This window comes from Fusarium subglutinans, assembly GCF_013396075.1.
Source record: "Fusarium subglutinans strain NRRL 66333 chromosome Unknown NRRL66333_c0000331, whole genome shotgun sequence".
Taxonomy (NCBI): domain Eukaryota; kingdom Fungi; phylum Ascomycota; class Sordariomycetes; order Hypocreales; family Nectriaceae; genus Fusarium; species Fusarium subglutinans.
Genome location: NW_023502394.1, coordinates 1,204 through 26,663, shown reverse-complemented (window position 1 = coordinate 26,663; position 25,460 = coordinate 1,204). Strand labels below are relative to the sequence as shown.

General features: G+C 47.5%; 8 protein-coding genes across 8 annotated transcripts; 3 read left to right on the top strand and 5 right to left on the bottom strand.

Moving 5' to 3' along the window:
- Positions 1–401: 401 nt before the first annotated feature.
- FSUBG_13332 (uncharacterized protein) lies at positions 402–1,761 on the top strand (the record flags this gene model as incomplete). The annotated part of the gene is made up of 3 exons (XM_036678212.1): positions 402–1,184; positions 1,262–1,525; positions 1,597–1,761. The coding sequence occupies 3 exons, from the start codon at positions 402–404 to the stop codon at positions 1,759–1,761; spliced, it is 1,212 nt and encodes a 403-aa protein (XP_036531205.1).
- An 897-nt stretch (positions 1,762–2,658) lies between these two features.
- On the bottom strand, positions 2,659–4,643 carry FSUBG_13331 (cytochrome P450 monooxygenase; the record flags this gene model as incomplete). Its single annotated transcript, XM_036678211.1, has 7 exons — positions 2,659–2,915; positions 2,974–3,046; positions 3,101–3,179; positions 3,230–3,419; positions 3,486–3,564; positions 3,619–3,768; positions 3,819–4,643. The coding sequence occupies 7 exons, from the start codon at positions 4,641–4,643 to the stop codon at positions 2,659–2,661; spliced, it is 1,653 nt and encodes a 550-aa protein (XP_036531204.1).
- Positions 4,644–6,007: 1,364 nt separating this feature from the next.
- On the bottom strand, positions 6,008–7,303 carry FSUBG_13330 (cytochrome P450 monooxygenase oxidoreductase; the record flags this gene model as incomplete). The annotated part of the gene is made up of 2 exons (XM_036678210.1): positions 6,008–6,428; positions 6,477–7,303. 2 exons carry the CDS (start codon positions 7,301–7,303, stop codon positions 6,008–6,010), a joined length of 1,248 nt encoding a protein of 415 aa, XP_036531203.1.
- A 1,713-nt stretch (positions 7,304–9,016) lies between these two features.
- On the top strand, positions 9,017–11,765 carry FSUBG_13329 (methyltransferase; the record flags this gene model as incomplete). Its single annotated transcript, XM_036678208.1, has 8 exons — positions 9,017–9,103; positions 9,154–9,435; positions 9,488–9,814; positions 9,864–10,003; positions 10,417–10,558; positions 10,631–10,680; positions 10,747–11,631; positions 11,726–11,765. 8 exons carry the CDS (start codon positions 9,017–9,019, stop codon positions 11,763–11,765), a joined length of 1,953 nt encoding a protein of 650 aa, XP_036531202.1.
- A 733-nt stretch (positions 11,766–12,498) lies between these two features.
- FSUBG_13328 (pisatin demethylase) lies at positions 12,499–14,032 on the bottom strand (the record flags this gene model as incomplete). The annotated part of the gene is made up of 3 exons (XM_036678207.1): positions 12,499–13,506; positions 13,559–13,755; positions 13,825–14,032. 3 exons carry the CDS (start codon positions 14,030–14,032, stop codon positions 12,499–12,501), a joined length of 1,413 nt encoding a protein of 470 aa, XP_036531201.1.
- Positions 14,033–17,837: 3,805 nt separating this feature from the next.
- Positions 17,838–18,919, top strand: FSUBG_13327 (uncharacterized protein; the record flags this gene model as incomplete). The annotated part of the gene is made up of 6 exons (XM_036678206.1): positions 17,838–17,986; positions 18,042–18,083; positions 18,247–18,275; positions 18,345–18,468; positions 18,518–18,629; positions 18,686–18,919. 6 exons carry the CDS (start codon positions 17,838–17,840, stop codon positions 18,917–18,919), a joined length of 690 nt encoding a protein of 229 aa, XP_036531200.1.
- Positions 18,920–20,921: 2,002 nt separating this feature from the next.
- Positions 20,922–23,146, bottom strand: FSUBG_13326 (phenol 2-monooxygenase; the record flags this gene model as incomplete). The annotated part of the gene is made up of 6 exons (XM_036678205.1): positions 20,922–21,568; positions 21,615–21,851; positions 21,906–21,946; positions 21,997–22,073; positions 22,155–22,967; positions 23,015–23,146. The coding sequence occupies 6 exons, from the start codon at positions 23,144–23,146 to the stop codon at positions 20,922–20,924; spliced, it is 1,947 nt and encodes a 648-aa protein (XP_036531199.1).
- An 876-nt stretch (positions 23,147–24,022) lies between these two features.
- On the bottom strand, positions 24,023–24,849 carry FSUBG_13325 (uncharacterized protein; the record flags this gene model as incomplete). Its single annotated transcript, XM_036678204.1, has 2 exons — positions 24,023–24,429; positions 24,480–24,849. 2 exons carry the CDS (start codon positions 24,847–24,849, stop codon positions 24,023–24,025), a joined length of 777 nt encoding a protein of 258 aa, XP_036531198.1.
- Between the last annotated feature and the right edge of the window lie 611 nt (positions 24,850–25,460).

Sequence of the window (25,460 nt, the reverse complement as noted above, 5' to 3'; positions counted from 1 at the left end):
ATGTCAGGGATATCCTGAACCAGCATTTGCTTACCCATGATCCTGCCAGGATGACTCGTAGGTCCCGCCGCGTGGCCTACGTAGCCAAGGCTTGTATTTCCTGCGCCCGATCTAAACAACGATGTGACGGTCATTCACCCTGCGGAAGGTGTTCTCTCAAGGGCCTCGATTGCTTTTATCGGCCTTTACAACAGAAAGTGCAGACTTCATCCCGTGATGTCAGCCCCGAGTCTCCTTCCTCCAGCGAGCGGGACAGGCATTTGCATAGTGCTTTACCTCTAATCCAGAGCCAGCCAAGTCCTTCACCACTCAACTCAGCAAGAATTATTCGGAGCCGAGTGTCTGAAGCCGTATGTGAACTTCCTTCTCTCGTACCAGATGTCGATAATCCATCTATAGAGATGCATCTGGATGCAGGTCAAGAAACGGTTCCTGCTGGCGATTTTGGGCTTTCAACTGATCCAAATGGAGTCTCCCCGAGCAATAGCAATTTTGCCTTTGAGGCTGAGGGGTTAGATTTTCAAGATTGGGCGGCGCTTGGTATGGACCTTCCCTGGAACAATTCTGTGCACTCCATGCTCGACAATCCGTTCTTGGAACTACCGAACCCCATGACATTCTTTTTCCGGAATCCGAGCGAAGTGGCCAACCAGGCAGATATCTATCCTATGTCAACTTCCATGGACATTGAGCCCATGGTCCATCAACTTGAATGCGAGACCCCAACCCCGAGTTTTACTCAATCCTTAGCCAATACAAGTTCACACGGACAAAGCAGCCAGACATCACCCGATGCCACTTTGAGTCCCTCTATCAGAGATTATGTTGAGCTTGAGCCATGGAGGGCAGAAGACTATGGGCATGTGCCCTACATGAGCGATGAAGCTTACCAAGTCATGGTTTCCACTTTTGAACAACTCAACAGCAATAATGCATATTGCATCCAATTCACGAACAAGCATCTACCATCTCTACAGCATATGCAGATCTATGTGCAAGTTTACTTTGAAGAATATCACCCAGTCTTCCCTCTACTCCATAAGGCAACATTCTCACCTACTAAAGATGACTGGCTACTGAGCCTTGCAGTTTCATCGATCGGGTGCCTGTTTTCGAAAACCTTAAAGTCAAGAGAGGCCTACCCCATTATGCAGGAATTTCTCCGTAGGGCCATTCGCATCCAGGTCCGTACAACCTTTCTGATTACTGAATTTGGGCCTTTCCAAACAGGATCGATGTTAACAAAGACTACTTTGACTAGCTTGAACGAACTCAGAATTCAACGCCCAGTCTCTGTGTTGCTCAGGCATCTGTCCTTAACCAGATTGGCATGATGTACGGTGGGGACCTAAGATTTGCAGAATATGCCCATGAGACAATGGCGCAACTTGCAACTCAATGCCGCAAGATATCTTGGTTCTCAGACAACTTGGCAACGTTATCAGTCACTGAAAATGCGGTATCTCAAGATTGGCAAGCATGGACTAGGGCAGAATTAGAAGTTCGCTTGTTTTATTGCGCTTGGGTAAGTATCTGGCGTCTCATCTATATGACCTCCAGAAACGGTGAGAATGATTGTAACTGAATCGGCCTTAGCTTGTAGATAGCCAGCAAGTTGGCTTCTTCGCCTTTTCATCCACGATCCCACTCGACTTCCTTCAGTTTCCCATGCCGGTCAATGAACATGTCTGGCGCATGTCTACCATTGAGACGTGGAAGGACAGTCTCACAGAAGGTATTGGTCGCAAGTATACTTGTTGAACGGCCCAGAGTTGACATAATCTTTAGATCTATCTTGTAAACCATTAGCCTCTCTCCGCCAGGTGCTCTTAGGTCTCTACCGTCATCGTGAGATACCTGGACGGCTTGATGCGTTTAGCTCGCTTCTCCTGGTTATGGGTATTCTGAATGACCTCTCTTGGCTTCGTCATGCTCATTTATATCTGGAAGTACTGCAGCGACATGTCGAGACTTTGCCCCCAACAGATCTTGCTCGAGCTGCCATGGCTAATATCCATATGGTTTCACTCCTGATATACTTCCCGACTAGGGAGGTCATAGCATTTGGACGTTGGCGAGTCACTGAATCCCAATATTCCATGGTTATTGGCAAACTAAAGAGATGGATGTCTAATCCCCGCAGTGCAAGAGAGGCCCTGATACATGCATGTAGCATCTGGTCTCAGATTCGCTTGAGGCGCACCAATGCCCAACATGAGGCACCAGCCTTCCTACATAGCGCCATCTCGATCTGGGCTTTGGTGGAGCATAGTGAAGAACTTGATGTTGGTAATGGTGAGGAATTTCCGATCCTACGGCTGGAAAACCTGAATCAAGAAGTCAAGTCCTGGGCTGCCGGGAACGAAAAGAAACGTCTGTATTTGAGTGGGGTTGGGCTTCTGGGGCATCGAGGTGCCTTGGCTCGACTGATAAGTGAGACTGCCGGATTGCTAGAGAAAGGGATTTCTTGGCCTCAAGCGTGGAGAACAGGGCCATATTTGAAACAGTCTTATGCCGACTCATGCAAGGCTAAGCAGTATGTCAATTAGTTAGCATGTACATGCTTGATACAGATCTAGAAGATGTAACGAGGATGGTGTTTTGAGAGCAATACAAGGTAACAGTAAAGTCTGTAATTGATATATCTAAATAGACATGTTATCCAGCCAACGGTTCCATCCTTTCCCGGCTCTGAACAGCTGCCTCAAACTCCTTTAGTATGGTTGCCAGTCTCTCGGGATTCCTGACGGTTAATACGACAGGTAATTGTAGTCCGGGATTACCTGGCATATCGCCTGGAAAGCTTTGGGGGTCAAGGGGAAGTTTTGTCCCCGGCTTCAAACCAATGTCGAAAGCCCAAAGGATTCGCATAACACTGACAGCAAAGCTTCTATCCGCGATATGGTAACCAGGGCCTATTGTATGGCATAATCAGTAAGATACAGGAGCAGATGGGCTTCACCATTGGCCTACAGATACGACGTCCAGCTCCAAAGACGAAGTGGTCTCTTTTGGAAACGTCAGGAGATGCAGCGCTTTCCTGGCTCTGATATGAAGTCAGCGTACCATAAACTACCTTGTGCTTCACGCAATGTCTCACCGGTCTTGTATCACCCTCGAAACGCTCAGGTATGAAATTGTCGGGATCTGGATAGCGTTTAGGATCCCGATGGATTGCCCTTGTTTTATGTCAGCACGGGAACTCTTCAAAACCAAAATCAGTACTTACCAAGCATTCAAATGTATCCTCGCTCCCTTTGGTATGCGGTAGTCCTTATAGATTATATCCCGAGTGGTGGTATGGGGGTGGCCCAGAGCAACAGGTGGGCGCCATCTCCATGATTCCTTCATGACCTGACGGATATATGGCACACTCTCCAGATCCTCGAATACAGGAACTCTATCTCCAACCGCCGAATCTATTTACATTAGTACTTGATAGCTTTCTGTGCCCAAATGTAACAGAAGCACTTGAATAGACTTACCAATTACTTTTCTCGCTTTGTTGCAGACATCGGGAAACGTTAACATGGCCTCAAGGAACGACCAAGTCGATATCCGGCTCTGTTCTCTTGTTAGTATTACAGACCGAAGAAGCAGGTGTATCGCAAAGCTTACTGTATCTGAGGCCCCGATGATTAACATCATGCCCAAGTATGAGGCATCCTCGAGGCTGTCAAGTCCCAGATGATTTGGGTCTTCGATGACCCTTCGGATAAAAGTCATATGAGGCGGAGCCTCTCCGGCATCAATCTGTGACTTTACCCTCTGGGTGACAGTGTTAGTCAGGAACCCTTGGCTACCGAGATGGATTTTACCTTGAGCTTATCACAGCACCACTCATAGTCACGCTTATGTCTAGCCTTTGCGTCCCTCTCCCAGGGTTTAAGAAATAGTGGCAGCTTATCGAGAATGTTGAAAGTGTCAACTAAATAGTAGCCAGGGAGCATACCGAGAATCTGAGCTAGGCCTGTTTCGAATATGTAGTCAATGACAGGACTGTTGTCTTCAGGAACATCAAGGCCAAAGATCTGGGACGAGAATGTGCTATATGTGTAGCGACCAATGCTCGACCATAGAGATTGCGGATCAGCACCTTTGTTGGGATCTTGAGCAATGTCATTCAGGAACTTCAGCGTTTCAAAATGGAGAAATGGAAGACCAGCATCAGCGAGATTCAAGTTAGTCAGCCCAAAGGTTGTGGCCTTCCGCTGACTTTTCCATACTTTATCGCTGGAACTGAGAAGGAGAAGGTTGAGCCGGTTGCATATCTGCTCGTTACTAACAATCCAGCGCGGGCGCTCAGATGTTTGGGCCGCGGCCTTGTCGAATATAGCCCTCACGGCTTGATCGCTGTTGATGAAGTACTCCTGGATTGTACCGAGCTGGACGAAAAACACCTCGCCGTATTCCTGGGCCCACCTTTGAAAAAGAAGGTGCTGGCGATGTTCCTTGGCTGCTTTCAGGACAGTTGGAAGATGGCCAGTGACAATGTTTGTGCTAGGAGGTGAAGGGGGAAGAGGAAGGAGTGTCCTAGTTTTCTTGTGCCTTGATATTGCTTTTCGGACTAGGACCAGAACCAGGGAGAGCACAGCCAAAGCTGTAGTCAGCTCCCGGCTTGGTATGGAAATTGTTTGAAACATAATCAGCCGTGACTTTATAAAGAAAAGAGTGAGGATTGATATGTTTGCCCGAGATATAGAGGACTTGTAACATAACATCGTTAGGGAACGAAGCTCGAGGTTCTTGGTGCTAACTGCATTCGTGATGGTTAACCCCGTGGGGTAATCCACACAGACCTAGATAATCCCCGCCCCGGGAATTCCGAAGGCTGTACGTGCCCCCTCCACATTCCGATCTTACATCTCGCGGAATATGGCGTTCTGGTGTGACATTCGCGCAGGCACCGACTAAGCTTATCACTTCGGTCAATTCACTACTATCAAGAGACAGAATGTAACAACTCGGCACTCCATTGCGCGTGGAATTGGAAGTAGGCTTTTACCTCCATGTTCCGCAATGCCTATATTGTCTTTCCCCTCTGAGCTGCAATCAGTCAAAGCAGCCTAACCGTTATTATACGGCCAATTTCTTAAGATTAGACTGTCTTGATAGTCTTAAATTTCTTTTAGTAGCAGATGTAGCTCACCATACCCATTACTCTTAATCTTGTTTCTCTCAGTGTCTGCAACCCTTGCTTCGACATAGTAAGAACCCCGTACATTAAACTTGCCATCAAGGCTTGACTAATCAAAGTCTTGGTAAACTTTTCTCATCCGCCTCGCACTTTCAAGAGAACTCCGTCTAATCGTGGAATAGCTATTAATGGCTAGCTTTTCATCCCAGAAGTGAGGGCGACTGGGCTGCATTCCATACAATCAGATCTACCTTTGCTCCTTCACGGATGATTCAAAGTTCTGGATAGTGAAGTGCGAGACCTCCGGCTCTAGTTGCAAGCGTAAACGCCTGAACAACACACATTGTGTTGCTCTTGGGCACTTCCCACCCAGGGAACACGTTCTCAAAGAAGAAACAACCGATTCTTTGCAACCAAAGTCGGGCCTGTGTTAAAGTTCCGGTTGGATAGGGAAAATGAGTGTTGGATCCTAGTGCCTTAAAGGCTGTCTGCTAACCATGGCAATGTATATCAATAAAACTAAGGCTTAGTCGATGACCCCGGTATTACTGGGGAGGCCAGCAGATTTGGCAGATGTGATGTTTGCAATCCGGTCGCCCTCGAACAATAGATAGCTATCGCAAGGGGCTCGAAGCTCGGGCTAAGATTCATCCCAAGCGATAATAGTGGCACCTGAGAAGAGCTTACTACTGGCAGTAGCACTGGCTACGATATAGACAAGCGAGGCAGTAATATAAAGGGTGTGTTTTGTTGTTGAGATCAAGATTCAATTAAACAGAGGTATAAAGTCATTAGCATTCTTATTAACTACCTGAAACGAAATATTTAATCTACTTTTTCCCCAGTCTCATTTTAGCTATCCAACTAGTATTACCAAGCCAATACCTCCTGGATACCACCACAAGACAAGCTCGAACACAGTGCTTCATCCTCCTTATTAGCCTCTGCAGCGTCGTCAGATGGCAGCTGCTGTCTTGCTGGCCAGATCTGCTTGCCTGCTTCCCTCTCAAGCTTGGCATGCTCGTGAATTGCCTGTCGGTGAGATTCTTGGAATGATAGTGGACCATGTTCCAGTCGTGGATGCAACTCTCCACTAACAAAAATGCCTGCATTGAGATTCTTCTGGGCACCGATGCACAAGTCTTTATCTTCCGAGACAACACGTGCATAGAGATCGGCGATGTTATGGAAGTCCTCCTCGGATGAGTTCTTGTTGCGGAAAATTTGATAGTGCATCGATGATGCAGTAGGGCCAAGTGGCATGAAACGCTGGATCATCATAAAATGAGGCCTGCATAGTGTTAGAGGAACCCAGGCACGGCAGATATTAGGTACTCACAGGACGACCACTGATGCACTGGGGTAGAAGTATGTGCTGGCGAGTTGCATTCCGCTCTTCTTCTGCTCCTCCGTCTGAATGCTCGAGTGTTTAATCCATCCCAGCCCCGTGTCGCACTTTGTCTTTCCAAGGTCTGCAAGGGTAGGAAGATCGGGATGGGTCGTGGGACAGTGATAGCATTCGTTGAAGTTGTCTGCCAAGATCTTCCAATTGTATTCACCTTCCATGCTGTATTCATTGTCGAGAGTGTAGTCATCCCAGTTGACCTTCTCAAGACGTTCTTGCTGATCAATACCCTCGAAGTATCGAGTCCAGGGTTCTGGGTTCTCAGAGCTATCGAGGTTGACCCAGACAAAGCCATACGCATCGACTTTGAGATGGATCTTGAAAAGACCGTTCTTGCTCTTATCAAAGTTCTCGAGTTGGTCGTAGTTGGGTGCCTTGGCGAGGTTGCCACTCAGTCCATAAGACCAACCATGGTACTTGCATGCAAAGATAGAGGAGTTGCCTTGCTGTCCGCCTTGAACCACAGGAAAAGCGCGATGACGGCAGATGTTATGGAAGGCGTTGAGGTTTCCCTTCCGATCCCGGGCAATAACGAACTCATAGCCGGTAGTGTTAAACTTCATCCAATCACCAGCCTTAGGAAACCGGTTCTGATGGGTAGTAAGCAGCCACTTCTTGGAGAAGATGGCTCGCTTCTCAAGCTCATACATCTCGGGAGAGTTGTACCATGTTGAAGGGAGAGCACGGACAGGACTTCGGTGGCTAGTTTCGGTAAAGTTGTCGCTCTCGACGTTCACCTTGAGCTTATTCGCGGCTGACATTGTGTTTTGGGGTTTGTGGAGATAAGGTTTGATGTAATCGTTGGTGCCTATCTTGCTTGGGAGAGTAGCTTGACACGAAGACATAGCACTTTCTTATAGACAATCGTGTGCCTGATGGAACCCGAGCTAGAAGATAACGAGCCCGATGTCCCGGATCGAACCCCTCACGGTGATAGCGTATCGGAAGCGTACTTTTGTCATAATGAGTCTGGTTTCGGGAGCTCTGATACTCCACGCTTGAGCAGGTCTTGTGACGCTGATCACCCGACCCCTTCAGCCAGAGATATGGAAAGATAGGAATGCTAATTATCGCTCAGTGATTGGCCAGTTCGCCGAGTAGCGGTATCGCAGACCGAAGCCGTATCTCCCGTCAAGCAGACATCACCCGTAACGCAGCGTCAAACGATATCGCATCTCCGCTCCATTCAGTTTAGACTCAGGCACCTGATCGGCTTCTGGACCGCTTCGGGACAGATAAAGAGAATGTGCAAAGTCAATTGGTGGGTGTCAGTGTCACTCCGCATGACCCTCTCGGTACTGGGACCCCCTCGGCTTCAGAACCCGAGAAGATTCAGCCGCGTCGAGTCTAGAACCCGAGAGATGTGCAACCTTCGCTTCGGTTTGGGAATCCGTGTGAAATGATTGAGTGTCATGGATTCATTTGCTGTTTATTTCAAGGCTTGTCTTTTCCCTTTGCGGAAATGGCTATGCAAGCTGTGCATACAGCAAACTTGGGTGCCGAGAACTTTATGGCAACTTCAGCCAGTCCCGAGATTGGTGGCTTCAAGTCATGTGTTTTCTGCCAAAGTCTGATAAGCGTGGAAATAAACCGGACATGATCGAGATGAATGCGGGGGTGGATCATTGATATCAGCCCGATACGGAGTACTCCGTATTTCCGCACTGTTGACCCCCCACTGTTTCGACTGTCCACCGTTTCTGTCCATTGCGTTTCCGCAAAACGGTGGAGCTACGGAGTAGTCTTAAGAAACGGAACTGTGAGCGGGTTGGTCAGTCACGTGGAGATACAAGATCATGAACAGTGAACAGATAAGTTCGAAAGTCGAAGTAGGTCTACAGAATTGGGCTGAATTTAATATTCGGTTTGCTATAATACACCCAGGTTGCTGCCTACCCTACTAAAGAGCTTGTTTGCCCTGATGTTTAAAAACCACGCGACTTGTTTGCGGGCCTGATATCATACGAACTAAATCCTACCCTATGGCTTGTGATGCGTAATGTATCTTTGGTGCGTAAGGAGGACTGATCTGGCAAGTATGCTGACATATCTTGAGTTGTAATTGACCAAATAATTAACAGCTTCCACTTTGATAATTTGATCTGTGTTTGCGAGCTGAATGATGGGTATACTTGCTGTGTGATTTGATGACTATGTTGCGGAGTTTGGCGGAGTTTACATGCAATGTCAAGACAAAAGATCCCTGTACTTTTGCAGGAAATAATGAACTTCCAAGCATAAGACTTGACTTATACTATCAGGGCAATTCAAATTGCGTTCCTTGTGCCTACGGCATAACTAATTCACCTTGAACAGCACGGAGTCGGCCTTCATCTGCCTTAACTCCGCAGCGACTATTCTGAGTGGGCCTTTGCGGAGTTTATTAGAGAAATCATTAATCAAGTTTTATGTTAAATACCTCCCACTGGAATATCACAGCCATCAAACAATTGCATATTATAACTGTAAACAAAATGACATCCAAGATCGCAATCGTTGGTGCTACTGGGGAGACGGGAGGCTCAATTGTCAATGGCCTCCTCGGATCTGAAGCCCAATTTGTCCGCACCTCCACTCTTCCAGCTTCTTCGAATGCGCTAACAGGTGACAGGAAATTACAGCTTTGGTGCGACCAAGCTCAGTTGAAAAGCCAGCGACCATTAGCCTCAAAGAAAGAGGCATTAGAATTGTGCCGATTGATCTTGGAGGGAGCCACGATGAGCTGGTCTCTGCCCTCACTGGGATTGACACAGTCATCTCGGCCATTCACTTTCAATCACTTGATGATGAGATTCCATTGTCAAATGCAGCCAAGAATGCTGGTGTGAAGCGATATGTGCCCTGCTTCTTCGCCACTATTGCTCCGCGTGGTATAATGGATGCTCGCGATAGAGTAAATTGATCCCTCGTCTTGAGTGAGTCCACAGAGCTAACAATTGCTCCAGAAGGAGGCAGTACTTGACCATATCCAGCGGATCTATCTTCCCTACACCGTGATTGATGTAGGTTGGTGGTACCAGATCACTCTGCCCCGAGTCCCATCCGGCAAGCTGGACGAAAGTCTCGTCTTCCCCAACAACAACATCATCGCTGGCGGCGACATCCCTTCTGCGCTCACGGACGTTCGAGACATTGGGAAATACGTCGCTGCCATCGTGAGCGACCCGAGAACTATTAACAAGAGAGTACTGGCCTACACCGAGACCAAAACGCAGAACGAAGTCCACAAATTGGTGGCGAAGGTAGTTGGCGAGAAGCCAGAGCCAACTGCTGTAAGTCTGTCAACCTGAAACCTCGTGAACGATTATTGAGCTATTGCAGTTGTCAAAGGAACAGCTTGAAGAAATGCTAGCACCATTTAAAGCATCCACAGAACAGAACCAAATGCGAGCTATCTACGAGTACTGGATGTCTTGGGGCGTACGAGGCGACAACACGCCGGAGAATGCCGTTTACCTTGGGTATGTTCTTGCAAAGGACCTATATCCCTCCCTCCAGGGTAGAAGTCTAGAGGAGTTCATTAAGGATGCTGCTGAAGGAAGGGTTAAGAAAGCCTACCAACAGTAACACCCTAATTATCAGTGCATTGGCTGGATCACGCAATGGCGCTTAGTTAGCCGACGAAAAATGCTAAGAGGGATAACCCACTGTATTGACAATTGCAGCCCCATAACAAAATATTGATTGATCGCGTAATGCCTATGAACTTGACAAAAACAATCATGCAGCCTTTTTTTCCTGGCGATCTGTCTCACACGTGACCCGTTGCTCGCGTTTCATTCGAGGGGGGCTGACATTCCTTCTTTTCTTTCAGCTCAGGATAACGTGCAACGCGCGAATTGTTACTATACCCACCTATAGTCCACCTGTCTAGCCTCCGAACCATCATGTCCAGCCCCAAGTCCCCCAAGAGCGACCAGGGTGCCACGCGATCGTCGATGTCACCTAAATCCCCACAAGACACGTCGCCCCCGAGCGACGCAGGGCAACACCCGACGAATACGCAGATCCCATATGTACGAAATCATCATTCATTGCTGTCGTTAGACTCAAGCCGACTCGTCGTATTAACTCGGACGACCGAATAGAATGAAGACGATGCCGGCGACCAGGACTCTACATACGACGACGATGGAAGGTTAGCTGGAAACCCTGATGGGAGCATCTACGGGATCTGACGTGTTGTTACTGTTACGTACCTTAGTATCGCATCGTCGACGGCCTCCCTCTCAGAAAGTATCTTCGACTACCGGAGTCTCCATGGTCGAACGTTTCAGAACTCAAAAACAACGGAATATTGGGGTCCAAATGACGAGAGACAGAACAATGGCTTGGATATAGCACACCATTTGATGGTCATGCTCAAGGACGACAAGCTGTTCGACGCGCCTATCACTCGACCGTCGAGGGTCTTGGATGTAGGCACTGGTACAGGTATATGGGCCATCGACATGGCGGACGCGTATCCCTTCGCCGAAATTACCGGCACTGACATCAGCCCGATCCAACCGGCCTGGGTGCCCCCGAACTGCCAATTCCACATTGAAGACGCGCAGCTGGAGTGGACATATCGCCCTGAGAGCTTCGACTTTGTACATATACGCGCCCTCTACGGTAGCATCAGTGATTGGGGTGAGTTGTATCGCCAAGCGTTGCGGTCATTGGAGCCGGGCGGGTGGATTGAGAATATGGAGATCAATATCCACTTGTACAGCGACATCCCCGAGGTCAGAGACGATCCCGACCATATCTTCAAGCGCTGGGCAAAGGTATTCTGGGAGGCAACAGACATGATCAACAGGACACTGCGCATAGCCATGAATGGTACGCAACGTAAACTCATGGTTGAGGCTGGCTTTGTCAATGTCGTAGAAAAGACGTACCAAGTGCCATGCGGTACCTGGAGTAGCGACCCAAAGATGAAGGAGATTGGCGCATACAACCTAGCATTCATGGATGAGAGTCTAGAAGGCTTCGCCTTGTTCATGCTGCGCGAGATAATGAAGTGGGAATACGAGGAGGTGCAGCTGTTTGTCATGGAGATGCGCAAGGCTGTCCGAGACTCCAAGATCCGGCCATACTATCTCATGTGAGTATTCCTCTTGCCTCCTTTCGCCCTCTCAGTAGCGGGCGGACTTCCGGTATCAACAACTCTGTCTGCTAAATACTGAGACGCTTAATAGGACCAATGTCTTTGGGCAGAAGCCCAAGGAATATGAGTAGGGGAGTACATTTTGGTACGCGTAGTGCCAGGGTAGCCACAAGACCTTGGTCAAGATGGACATTATAAGACTCTGACTGAGACTTCGAATTGAGGTTGCTGCTTCTCTCTGGAATGCTACGCACTTATAGAACTGGCTTGCCATAGTCCCCATCCATCACGACCGCCCCTCCTATGCGAATTGGGACTGCACATCATCTATTCAGCTGCCAAGCCGCTATAGTGTAAACCTTACAGTTAGTTGAATACCCCATTGATCCAACCGATCTTGTGCGTAAAACTGGAAGTCGTGGCCGTTTGCCCAAGAGCCACTAATGCTTCGGTCATATGAACATGGAGCGTAAACAGGGACTCTGAGAAAGAACTCGACATGTCTGGTCACATAAATACGGCGACTGTGCGAACGAATATGCAATTCAATTATAAGACCGAAGCCAACCGAGTCACGCAAACGGCTTACACTTGCAACAGCTGCCTCCAAACACACAATATCTTTAGATCAAAGATGACCAAAGCGCACATTGATAACCACAATTTCTCTCTTCAAAGCCCCACAAATCATTAGTCTCGTTCCATAATTTGTACCCACATGTCTGAAATGGCAAAGAGCCCAAGATGATTTCGAGCGTCCCAGGGTTTGGTCGGATTGACAAGTGCCATGTCAAAATTGCGTAGTAGCTAAGATAATATCAGCTTATTGCCTATACGTGTTAGATGTAAAAGAGAGAAAGACGGCTATACCTCGAATATAGTCTTCCCTAGCTCAAGCTGAGCTACAGGTCTGCCCAAACACTGGAATCTGCCGTGCCCAAAGACCAATTCGTTTGTGCGGATCATGGCTGCCAACTTGTCTGAATCAGAGTTCAGCCACCGCTCAGGCCTGAACACCTTCGCGTCTTGACCGAAAACTTCCTTACTATGGTGCATCCCGTACGCTGAGTAGCCGATAGACACACCACCTGGCAAGAATATACTCTCCCCGTTGATGGTGACCATATCGCCATCTGGGGGCGTGTCCCGTGAAAATATATTAACAGCCGGTGGCCATAGTCGCAAAGCCTCACGTATAACGGCCTGGAGATAGGGAAGCTGCTTAGCTTGTGCGAGGGTAATGATGCCCCTGCCAGAATCTGGGGCCTTGCCCTCTAGGATAGCATTGTCGATCTCTTGCTGCAGCTTCCGATATACACGGGGGTTGGTCATGATGTACAAGAGGGCTCCACGAATACCAGTCGACGTTGTGTCAGCTCCCGCAATCAGCTGCTCCAGAGCTTCTGACCGCAGATCGTCTCCTGATATACCGTGACGGATAAAGGAGGCTAGCATATCAGATCGTTTATCGGTGGGATTGGCTGCACGCTCGTCAACGGCGCGGTAGCATGCCGCAATCATCTTTCCGAAGCCGTTGTTATCTTTTGCTGACGGCGCAATAAGCCTTCCAATAATGGGTGCATGGGCAAGCCAGCTAAAGCCCAGAGCAAGAGCAATGTTGCCAATAGCTAGACCCTCCTCGCTTGATTTGAGATACTCGTCAACATCGGAGTCTTTCTGCACCATGCCGAATGTCTTGCCAAATCCAATGCTGCTGATTATATCCAATGTCAAGTACTGGACCTTTTGAGCAAGGTCTATTGGGATGACTTTAGTGTCCGATGAAAGATACTTGTTGCGGATAAGGTCAAGAAATTCTTGGACTCGCTCATCAACGGAACTTTCTAGATGTGGATTTTCTCTCCCAGAGTACTAGACTTTAATCAGAATTTTGTTCTATGGCAAACCAGCCCTCTTAACTTACTCCTGGGGCCATCTGCTTCCGTCGCTGCTCGTGCTTTTGGTTATCTGTCTGGCTAAAGACATTGTCCCTCCGGTATTCGATGCGACATGCATTATAGTACCAGTCAGAGCGCTTATATCCAGGATTCTTGTTGACATGAATCCAGAGGTCGGGAGAAGACGTAATCAGGATGTTCGGTGCTACCCGCGCAATGGGACCTAGTAGTTCACGTCAATCAGTGTAAATGTTTAACGGAATATGTCAACAACAGGCTCCCGGTATCTCACCATGTTGCAGATTGGCTTGCTCATACAGCTCATGGCAACGGTCTTGTAGCATTGCCCAGCTATGAGGCCAATCACTGAAGCCAGCCCAAAGAGGGCCACTAAACTGACGAAGCTTGAAGTAGACGACGAATTTGTTGATGACGAACAGGGCGAGAAAAGCGTAGACTAGTAGCTCTTGGTGGCCAGACAAGCGAGCAAAGAGTCCCATTGCGAAGGCCAAAGATATGTAAGGAGTCCCGAAGTTGGGAATACCCTCGATGCAGACTACTTTTCAAAGGCTGGATTGGTACTGCAGTGTCTATTTAAAGCAGCTGATAATGATTTGAGTCCACGAGTCGGGATGGTGAAAGGCTGAGATAATTACATTCCTGCGCAGGTTTTAGAAGTGGGGTAAAGCTAAAGCACATTTATGTTTACAGCCTAAAGCTTAACCCTATAGGCTATAGTAATCTCTATAAAGTAAATTAAGGATAAGGGCTAAATTGTAAATAAGAAAAAACTAATAATAAGTAAATAGTTATAAGAAATTTATATTTATAATTTTATAACTATTGAATTATATTAAATTATTAGTAAATATAAATAAAAAATAATACTACACAACATTGCATTACATACTACTGCAAGATAAGCCGCCTATCTGTTTATACGGAGTCTTTTTATTCTTTTCTAACTATACTAGCCAGAGCATTGGGGGCCCATACGTCGACAATTAAGACACCACGGACGTTTCTTATCACACTGAATAAGTCGAATCGCGCGGGCCGTTGAATTGGCACGATTGATAAGTGATTCCACACCTGAACTTTCTGTAATCGGCATGTCTAGCAGCCCTGTGTCACGACGCGAGCTGTTTACACCCTGTGAAATCTCATGCATGCAGACGGTAAACTTCCAATGGAGGCGCTGTACACCCCGCGTTGGTGGCATTGTAGATGGATTAAATAAGTCTGCTGCATATTCCTTATAAGTAAACGTTCTAGTTACAGACAGTCTGGATTTGGTCCGGAATTGGTGCGACGTTAAGAAACCCTATTGAAAGCAGAAAATGCCTTATTTTTTTAAAGGCTTTCTAGAGACTTGGTGGATGCTCTTTTGCCCTCTACGGTACAGTTTCAGGTTTGGCCCTTGGTGTGAGTGTTAATAAAACAAAATTGACAGTTCAGGCATAGTCTCTATTAATTCGATCTTCGATCAATGTAAGACGGAGTTACCCCAGGAGTAAGTCAATGCTTGAAAACCTATGACGGGGGCAAGAGTTGAGTAGTGTTTAGCTGTAAGAAACAAGCATCACGCCACAAAGAGAAATTTCTCACACATGGCTATCACTAGAGAGATAAATTCGCCATGCAGAGGCATATGATAATGATGAACTTACAATAGATCTTCATGCAAGTCATCATTTAGTTTGGAACAACCATCGAAGTTCTGTGCTACTACTGCACAGGATCTCGGTGAGTCGGTGAGTGAAGCATCCGTGCAAGCCAACGTCACATCAAGTGCCTCGGAATTATTTGAGACATTTAATAGCTTGAATTGGTGCTGTGATCCGCAAATCGTATCTGCAAGAAATGGCACGAGGCGATGTCATGACCAGAACTTGAGAAACTCGGTGAGTTCTTGCGTCCGGCTGCCCGTCATCCCGCCTGCATTGATAATGAAAGTTTGGTAATCGTACCACTTCAATTGGCTGTGATCAAATGTCCAAGACTCGAAAGATGATGGATGACCTACAAGGATTGATGCCAGTTGTAATTTCATTAAAGTCCCGCATCATTTGGATTAGCTATTTCTGGGGATTCTAACAGCGAGATTTCCCCAGTGGGGATGGAGTATGTCGCTATACTGCTGAACTAACACACCTATGCGAAAGCTCAGTAGTTGGCTGTTAGTGCTGATGTCTCTCTCACTTTAGCTCAATGCTGACTCAAGATTACCATCGCGAAACATCGGAACTGAATCATCTGATGACTCCGGGATATTCTCGCGGCACTCAGCAACCTCAATTTCTTCAATTTTTTCAAAGATCTTCATTCTCCGACAGGTCACAGAATTTACATCCAGAGACCAATACTAAGTCAAGTCAAACAGCTTCTGTAGCAGAACAATGGACGTCAACGAAAAGCCTTGAGACGAGATCTCAGGCGCTTTGACGCATTGAAACATCCCGAGATGCGGCAGATGCAAACAAAGCCTCAGCATGGCACGAGCAAGCAGAAATCTGAGACCATCTCAATTGAATCTCTGTACCTTTGCAACTATTGGCAGCGCTGTAGAAGCCAAGTTGAATCAGCAGATGCTCGACACAGACGGCGTGAAGAAAGCAGCCCATTTACTCCACAATCCACGCCACTTGCGCCCCAACGTGATACGAATCTGACCAGCCCTGAGACTGGGGTCGGTGGGCTGACCTGATGAATCTGCTATACGGAACTCACCGGCGACATAGCAAGATATTGAGACGGTTGAGAATAGGGATGGAAGGAATTGATATAAGACAATGCCTAATTCAGCTTGTTCAGATCATTATCATCACTTAACGCTCATCAACAAAGACAAGCATCTCATCTCAACTCATATCACGGTCCTACAACATTCTTATACACTTTCACTTCAATTTTATAACGAACCTGCATCATGACGACCAACTCATTCGGCGGAGCTCTTCCTCGCTTTGACTTCCCCTCCCAACCAGCCCCAGCTGTATCCCGTATGGCGCGCATCCACAAAGCCCTCCCAGTTGTATTAGTCGCAGCAACAGTAGCTGGTAAGCCTTCTTCGCGAAATATCACGACAATCGTTTAACAGTTGGTAGCTGTCGCGCTCAAGACTACCCAAGAAGCAAGAGAGACTCATACTTCTATCCCCGCAATGTTATTCGGTCGCGCTCCAGCTCAAAGCTTGGTACCTCGGGGGCAGGGGATTATTGTCAACCAAAATGTTGACTTGGGTGCGAAGCCCAGCAAGTAACAGACTGAACATTCAAGTGAAGCTAAGCTATTGGACCTATGAGTCACAATAGTCATTACAAGTTTGGGACAATATATTACCGAGAGCAGGGCTGGACCCGATACATCGTTTAATCAATATAAGATCTGTCACCGCAATTACCTCACTTTGTACAAGACGATTAAATCAGCTCGTGTTGATCGGATAATATCAAGATCTCCCCGAAGAGATTGCCTCTGACGATATATCGCAAACGTAGAATGATCGATTCGATTGGTCTTGCCATGCATGCATCTAGTGATCGGCGGCGACACCTAGCTCTGGAGCTTAACACCGCAAAACTCCGGTTCCGCATACTCAGCAAGGTATGGCGTCCTCATGGCGTTTGAATCTTGCAAGCATTCCAGACACGGTTATCGCTTATTTGCTGTTACTTCACGTTGTTCCACGTGGTCAATTAGCAACTGTCATACCTTGTTCTGTAACATCCTAAAGATTTAGTACAGTTGGTGGCTTGCTTCTAGCTCTCTTTCCAGCCAATAGCTCCGCTTTAGACTGAGTCTCGACACAATGACTTCCGCTGACTACCGTAGCTTCATACTGTCTGGCGAAAGCTGGGGTAGAATCTGGGGTAACTCGATATAGGCGTAGCGCGAACATTATGTGGCCTGACATTTAATCATCAACTTGATGTGAGTTAAAGCTGAATGGCCAGGACTTGGCCTCCCCACCAACTCCAAGATTTCCCCTGAATTAATGACAAGACTATGAAACGCCCATGTGTGAAGCCACGTCCCCTGTCCCAGCGCCCGTTCAGCTTAAGAGCAGAGTTCTCCCAGTCTCTCGTCGCTCTGCCAGAGGAAATTTTGTGGCCGGCCAAACATGGCTTTATCGGCAACTATCGAGAAGGACATTGCCATTGCCTGCATATGTTCCGCCCTGATCCTTAGGGTTTTTATCACTGGTACAGGGGACATGCAGGGTCTCATAGAATTTGGCATGCCGATGATATTTACATGGCCATTGCTCTACTGCCTCTTATATCGCGCACTGTTTGCATCACCATGTCCTTCCTCTTGAACCCATCCAGCTCACGCGAGCCTGCGACGAAAGATGAGGCGGCAGCTCAGCATATGACTGTTGAGAAGCTTGAACACGATCGGATTGTCGGTCTCCAACTGCTGGTTGGTACCCGATTGAGCTACACTCTGATGTAAGACTCTTTCTGTGGACATGTGGTGACTCTGGTCGCATACTGAGACTTATAGCCTTTGGATTTTGAAAGCAGCCCTGCTTTCATTCTACTCTCGGTTCGTTCGTGTGACAAGCTGGGGCAAGACGACAGTCAAAATACTATGGGGCCTCTTGTTTGTTTCTTGTCATTTTGTTATTATATCGATATTGGCCGAATGCCGCCCGATCACCCTGTATGTGGTTCCTGGTCTTCTGCCTGTTCAGTGTTAACCTGCGCAGAATGTGGAGGCTCATTTCTAAGGAAACACGTATGTCTTCGTTTTCTTACCGCTTTGCGATAAACCCTGATTTGTATCGATGGGACTGACACATTATAGAGCCGGTATGCCAGAAGGGCATGGTTTACTTCTTTGCTCTAGCCGTAGGCAATATCAGCACAGATATTGCACTACTAATACTGCCTTTCCCGACCCTCGCTGTGGCGAGACTAAACACGAGAACGTAAAGCAATCTCACGATTCTTGGAGGACACTACGCTGACAATTTCCAGTAAGATCCAACTAGGAATCTTGTTCAGTATTGGTCTTTTGGTCATCGCAATCACAATTGTCCGGATACCGCTGATTCTTAACGATTCCATGTCTCAAAAGGCTCGGTCCACAGTGAGTTTTTCAGACAGTAGCTCACTCATACCGTTCTTGGTTCTGACTTCAATTAGTGGGCAACTATAGAGATTCTATGCAGCTGCATTGTGGCAAACACGCCTTTCTTTTATGGACTGTTGAGAGAGCTTGGACAACACAAGGGTACACAGCCTTCAGCTACCGATCCGAGTAGATCAGAAGGTCCATTCTATCTCCAGAGCAAAGGAGCAGACCACCGCTCCTATGAGCTGCAGGCTGCAAATAGTGATGGAAACAACAATTCACAGGAGCTGATCATAATGCCGTAATAATTAATATTCTTATAAACTATTAGCGATAAACCTGAGAATTATCTAGCATTGCCACGTCGCTGGCACGTGGTGCCCCTTACCTATAGGGATGAAACAGACAAGCCAGCTCTATCGTGACTGACACTCCATTGGCATTGTAGGCGCGCCTGGAGGGAGCAATCACTTTTGAAGTCCTAAGACTACAGATACTTCAAGTTACCAAAGGACTTATTCCTCTCTTTTCCAATCCGAGGGTCTCTTCATGCACACGTCGCAATGCTTCATCATAATCTGGTGCTAACACACTGCTAATGACACGAGCTGTAACATTTCCTGGAGCGTTCACGTTAGTCAAGTTGAAGTTGACAATTTAACTCCTGCTATATCTTGAACTCATAACGAAAGAGCTTCAATTGTATACTGCATTGTTTGACTTGTTCATACTCAACACTACATGTTCTGATAAACCGTGATGGGCGGACCGAGAAATGTCACATGTTCATCCATAGTTCCATACCCCTCCGCTGCCTGCTCAACAAACTTCCACCGCCTCTCGGCTTTTCTTTGCTAATCCCTCTACTGTCTTTTGCTACAAAATAGCCAACCACTTCGAAAGGGTTGATGCCTTGATAATGGCTGAAATTCACGTCACTCTCATCGTTTTGGTGCCCAGGCCTTTATCATTAATGACACTGGTACCTTCTACTGAACAAGGCGTAGCCAATGGGATTGAGAACAGTCCCAAAACAAACTTGCTAATTTGGAAGACTCCTACAAGGAATGAATCCTGCCACTGTGAAGCGAAGCTTTCCACTGTCACTGGCTTCCTCACTCCTCAGCCGAACATAGCCATACGACAGTATACTCCGACCGCGCCGGTTTGGCAAGCCACATCCCGACCTTACACAACTCTTCAAACCCAAACGGCAACAAAACCTCGACTTTTACCACCCGCAGACTGTCGATCGAGGCCAGCATCACGATAGCAACAACTCATCGGTAAACATAGCCTCAACACGATCATCATGGATGATACCCAGTCTCGTGTTCGGTCACTGGAGGAAGAAGTGGCTGAGCTGCGACTTATGGTTTTATCTCTCTCACGCCAGATCTCCAATCAAAAAAAAACCCCAGGATACCTCCATGGCACTCTCGGATGATACCGATACTAAGAACAAGGCCTTGAACACCTCGGCGCCTTCAAAACTCTCTCTATTCTACGGAAGAGGAGACATACGATCCTACCTCTCAACCCCCGACCCCAGATTTGAAGAGGACGAATGGCTTTGCAACAAACCTCCAGGCTGGTATTGGCACACAGGCTTCCTTGCCTGGGCCAGACAAGGTACTCACTGGGATTTTCCCCGATACGTATTCGCTTACCTACAGCATGAGAATGCCGGAGAATGCTCCGCCGGGGACGGTTGCGATCATTGGAAAGAGGCAAACAACCCTGCTACGGGAACTGTGATTTTGGAAGTCCTTTGTGCTGAGTCCAACACATTCAAGGAGTGCCTCCATCTCGGATCGACCCAGTGCCCTGACTTTGAGCCGATCCATAGAAAGCCGACCGCCTTTTTAATAAGATGCGGCCTGACTTCAAGGCGCTCGAAACCCTGAACGGTATAAACTTCGATCGATTCTCAGTCCTGATGTTCCGTGTCATTAATGACCCAGTCGGCCAAAACCATTGGATGGATAAGTTTAGGAGACTTATCGATTTCAACGCCTTGGAATGAAAAGCCCTAGATGATCTTAGGTTTGGAGAAAGGGGATAATGAGGCAGGCTGGGGTGTGTATGCACTCTGTGAACTAGTGGGACTCAACGACTGCGGAAACAAGCCACTAAATCGTGGAATTGGTTTTGATGGAACTGTTCCCCTTTCGAGTTCACTGGATACGTTCTTGGCTCGATTATATTGGCCTTTGAGATGTCTAGATCGTTATGCTTGAGGTGTTTGTGGGCAAGCACTTTTTACGGGACATTGCAGTAGTTTTTCGTTGGTAGTACCATAACACATCAATAAAACATACTTCGTACAGCCTCTTGCTTAATCATGAACTCGGAGAAAAAGCCATCAAGCGAATCATAATCATCGAGCTCGCCCACGTACGACACGTACTGATCAGGCCGCAAGATAGCCACACAACCCTCCTCAGGCTTGATGCCAAACGTCTCGTATAGCTTACCATGCCCCTCGTGGTAAGACTCATCATCAACAAAGATCTTGTTGTAATCCCAACCATCAACCTCATGATACGGGCGGAGAACCTCTGGGAAGTCAAAGACATCGTGGTCCTGGCGTTTCGAGGCGTGCACTGTGATCACTTCGATCACGGAATCATATCGAGCCGAAGGTGGCGTGAAGCGCTTGAGGAATGAGGACTCAGCTGACAGCTTGTCGCACAACGACCTCATTCGTTTGTTCTGGCTGTCGAGATCGATATCTCCGGGGAAGACAAGGAGTCTCCATGATCCGTTGCTTCGGAGAAGCTCTTGCAGGTGCCAAGGTCTAGCATCAGACTGGTTGAGAACCTTGACGCTGGGTATACGCATGCCGAGCTTGATCTCTGGGGCCAAACCCTGCCTCTTGGCAGCGATGTCTTTCAGGTCAGAGTCATCAACAGTAGTTTTGGCAACAATGTCGCTTTGACCATAGTCCACAGCTGAAGTCCATTAGCTACAAGCCTTGAGTGTATTAAATGCACTTACCAATTCCACTGGCGAACAAGTTGCCCTTCTCAAAGGCTTCACGAAACTCATCCATGCTGATCCCCTCCTCGTCCATGATATCCTTGGCCGGGCGACCAGAAAAGAGACGAGAGAACTTGTGGTCAAAATCGATAAGAGCTTTAGCAATGCCCTTTCTCTCAGTCTCGTAAGTCTTGAGAATCGATCGACTTGAAAGGCCCTTGACAACATTGGCGACTTTCCAGCCGAGGTTGAAAGCTGGGAATGTTATGTTAGTTCGGTTCGGAACGACGTTATGATGAAGAGACTTACAATCTTGCATGCTAACATTCATACCCTGACCAGCCTTGGGGCTATTGAAGATTGTCAGATATTTGCGAGACTTTTGGGTTGGAGAACTAACCTGTGAGTGTGAACAGCATCGCCAGCGAGGAACACCCGGTCGTAAGCCGAGAAATTAGATCCGACGCGTTGTCCGATCTGGTATGCAGTTCACCAATCCAACTTGCGATATGTCAATTTATAAGGAGCAAGAATCTTCTGAGCTGACTCAAGAATGACATCAGGCGTGATCCATGACCGATCAGCCCTTGAGTCCTGTTCTCCAATCTTTGCTGTTGTAGTGAGCTGGATATACAGTCTGACGAGCTTGTTCTCTCTCGGGATCACCATGACACTCCCCGAACTCGCCGAATGAATCGCACAGCGTTGTCGGATATCAGGGAAATCGGTGATGGGAACGATGTCAAGAACACCCCAGATGTAATCCGTTGACTCTCCCTCAAGCTTGAAACCGAGCTCCTTTCGGACCCACGAGTGAGCACCGTCTGCACCAAGCATGTACTTCGCCTTTACTACCTCGACCGTGTCTGCCTTTTCGTTGAGTTCAGCTGCTTTGAGCATATCGGCTGTATCGTCTGGAGAAAGGTTGCTGCGAAACAGGCCGTCCTGGACAGTAGTCCCATTGGCAGATGTCGATGTCTGTTTTGGTTGAGCCTCTTCTTCACTGAGATGCCGAAGGTTAATAGTGATCGGGTATGCATCTGGGTCTTCAACAACATTTGTATCAATCTCCAGGCTCGTCGGCAAGACACCTCGCTCTACTGAGACTTGTCCCTGGCTGAAGTCGTTGATAGCGTCGAGGAAGAATCTCTCAATGCGACCTTGGTGAAGAACAACCTGTTGAAAGCGACTGATGCCAGGAATCGTGTCGGCAATCCTTGAGCTTCGACGAAGAACACCCTTTTCATCAGGGTTCCAAAGGGAGATTTCGAGCACGTGGTTAGATTCAATCCAAGCTCGGTGCGCAAAGCCGAATGAGTCGAAGATCTCAAGTGTTCGGCATTGAAGGCCGTCGGCTTGACCATTGAAGATCTGAGAAACTATTAGTAGATCGCACAAGAAAAGACGAGTAAGCTCACCTTGGTTCCTCTCTTGTCAACGATGCGTGTTTTGATGCCGCATTTGGCAAGCCATGTTGCCATCATAAGACCGGCCGGTCCGGCTCCAACAATGAGAACGTCGACATGATCTGTCTTTGCACCAACAGCCATCTTCGTTCGGGTTTCGTATTGACTTGGATAGGATGAAGTGTCTGACAGCGAGGCAGTGATATTGTCAATGTGCCAAGATACACTCGCAAGATCTTATACTCATTGATGATTTGAAGAAGGTCAAGTGATGCAAGGGCGAACCGACAAGTTGGTAAGATCCGAATCGGAAGACGGGTGCTTATGTGCCTTGACACATGAGATCGGAACAGTTACGAATGGCCCTCGAGTGACTGGTCAGGCCATATGTACAGCAGCCATATTATGTAACATTTTGTCGGTCTTGATAGGTCGAGGCTCGTACCGGAATTATCATCTTGAATTAACGGGCAGATTTCCGTGATGACCTTAGCCCAACTTGACTCTAGCTTGCGGGGTAAAGATGGGGACCAGCTGTTAACAGCGAATAGCATCATCTTTCATTGTTAGCCACCTCTGATAAGCTTATCCCTTCTCAACGGTGGAGCAGTCATCAAGTGAAGTTGTCAGTCCCGATCTACGTCCGGGGGAAAGGATGGGGGATGGTCAATCGAAGCCTTGTATGCAAGTGCGGGTCTCCAGTTTCGGATGCTGGTTGATCATGAAGTTTGACATTTCCGAAAATTTCTTCGGATCCAGGGCAGTCATCCATCCGAGCTGAAGATTCCAGCGATATTTCGGATGTGTCAAAAACAGGCATGGATATAAGAGACAAAAGGCCTGCTTTTGCATCGCGTTCCAAGAGCTTGAACGTCGGCGTCTTGTACATCTTTCAAGAAAGAATATGCAGGTTCATTAAAAGCTAGAAGGTTTTCCATCCATGGCGTGCTCAAAGTGATGTCCGATAGTTCCATAAAATGAATGATCTCTTCTAGGGCTTAAAATGAGAAACTATATCTATTACTCTCCCGAAGATTCCCATCGTTCCAATCTCGTTAGCCACTCGTTGGCCTCGCCAACCAGGTCCTCATCATCTTCATTTGTGCTCCCCTCCAACTCCTTTACCAGCGCTTGAACATGTTCTCGCATTGGTATCCATGCCTCACCGACTGGCACACAGTCATAGACAAAGTCAATCAAGAAGTGTTGGTATTCCGTGTCCTTCTCTTCATTTGCCTTTGCCAGAACTTCCGCCGCAACAACAGCAGCAGTCTCGGGAAACCGAGCAAGCTGGTCTCGACAAGGCGTAAATGGCGGATTATTCGCGTCAACAAGCCAATTAAACAACTCAAGCATATATGGCCTCATCTCTTCGGCAGTATGAACACGCTCTGTAAGTGTGCGATCGCTGACCATGTCGAATTGTCCTTGGTGACCCAGACCGCCTTAGGATCTGCAGCGAAGCGCTCAAGAAGACCTGCGTTTTGAATGAGAATAGAAGTTTGTGCGTAATGCGATGAGCGATGCGCAAAGTCTGAGATGTCGAATGCAGCGAGTTCAGCCAAAGCTGGTCGATAAGGCTGGAGCTTTTGGGAGGAGAGCTTGAAAAGGACAGAGTACAATGCTTTTTGATGCACCCTCAACGTACCGTAATCTTCATTCTCGATAGCAGAGGTGAGAACAGACGAAACGGCTTCGACGGTCGCAGGCTCTGATGCGCGGGACCTGATAGTGTCGATATTCTCACTTCCATCCTCGAAAAGCGTCTCTCGATCTGACCAGAGCATTGTCGGCACCTTTTCTGCAAAGGCCTTTTCATCCAAAGTGGTCAATTGTGTGCGGTTCATGGTGATGAACTGTCGACGTGCCAATGAACACACGGTCTTTTGAGGGATGAGAATCGCGAATCGAGGTCTCACGTGGTTGGCAATTATGAATCGCCTTGCAGATTGATGTATTGATCGTGCAAGCATCACCTGAGGGGACAATAAATAACTGGCCACTTATCGCCTACGACAGAAGAAGGGGAATGACTCAGAATAAATAAACCCAGGTCCTCGATTTGGGTCAAGGACTGATGTCACCAGCAGAGAGTGATGCATGAATAATGTTACCAAATCTAATGTTCGTGTTACGGAGCTGAATCTTAGTGGAGGCGCTAATGGCCTTTGCCAGCGAGTGACATTGGAGCTTCACTGTCATCGCCTCCTGGCATCCTTGAAAATGCGCCTGAGCTAGTTGCTTCGCCACCACCAAACGGGCTCAGCCTTATCAGTCATGAAAGCTAGGGGCCCAGCAAGTGTAAAAACTGTGGTCAGCAATCGCGAATTGCTGACAGACGATGCTATTCCCGTTCTTTATGGTTATCCAGGTAGTACTTAAACAGAAATAAGTACGTTGTAAAAGTGCTTCTATAGCTAAATAAAGGCTATTATTAAAAAGGCAGCATTAAAACAGG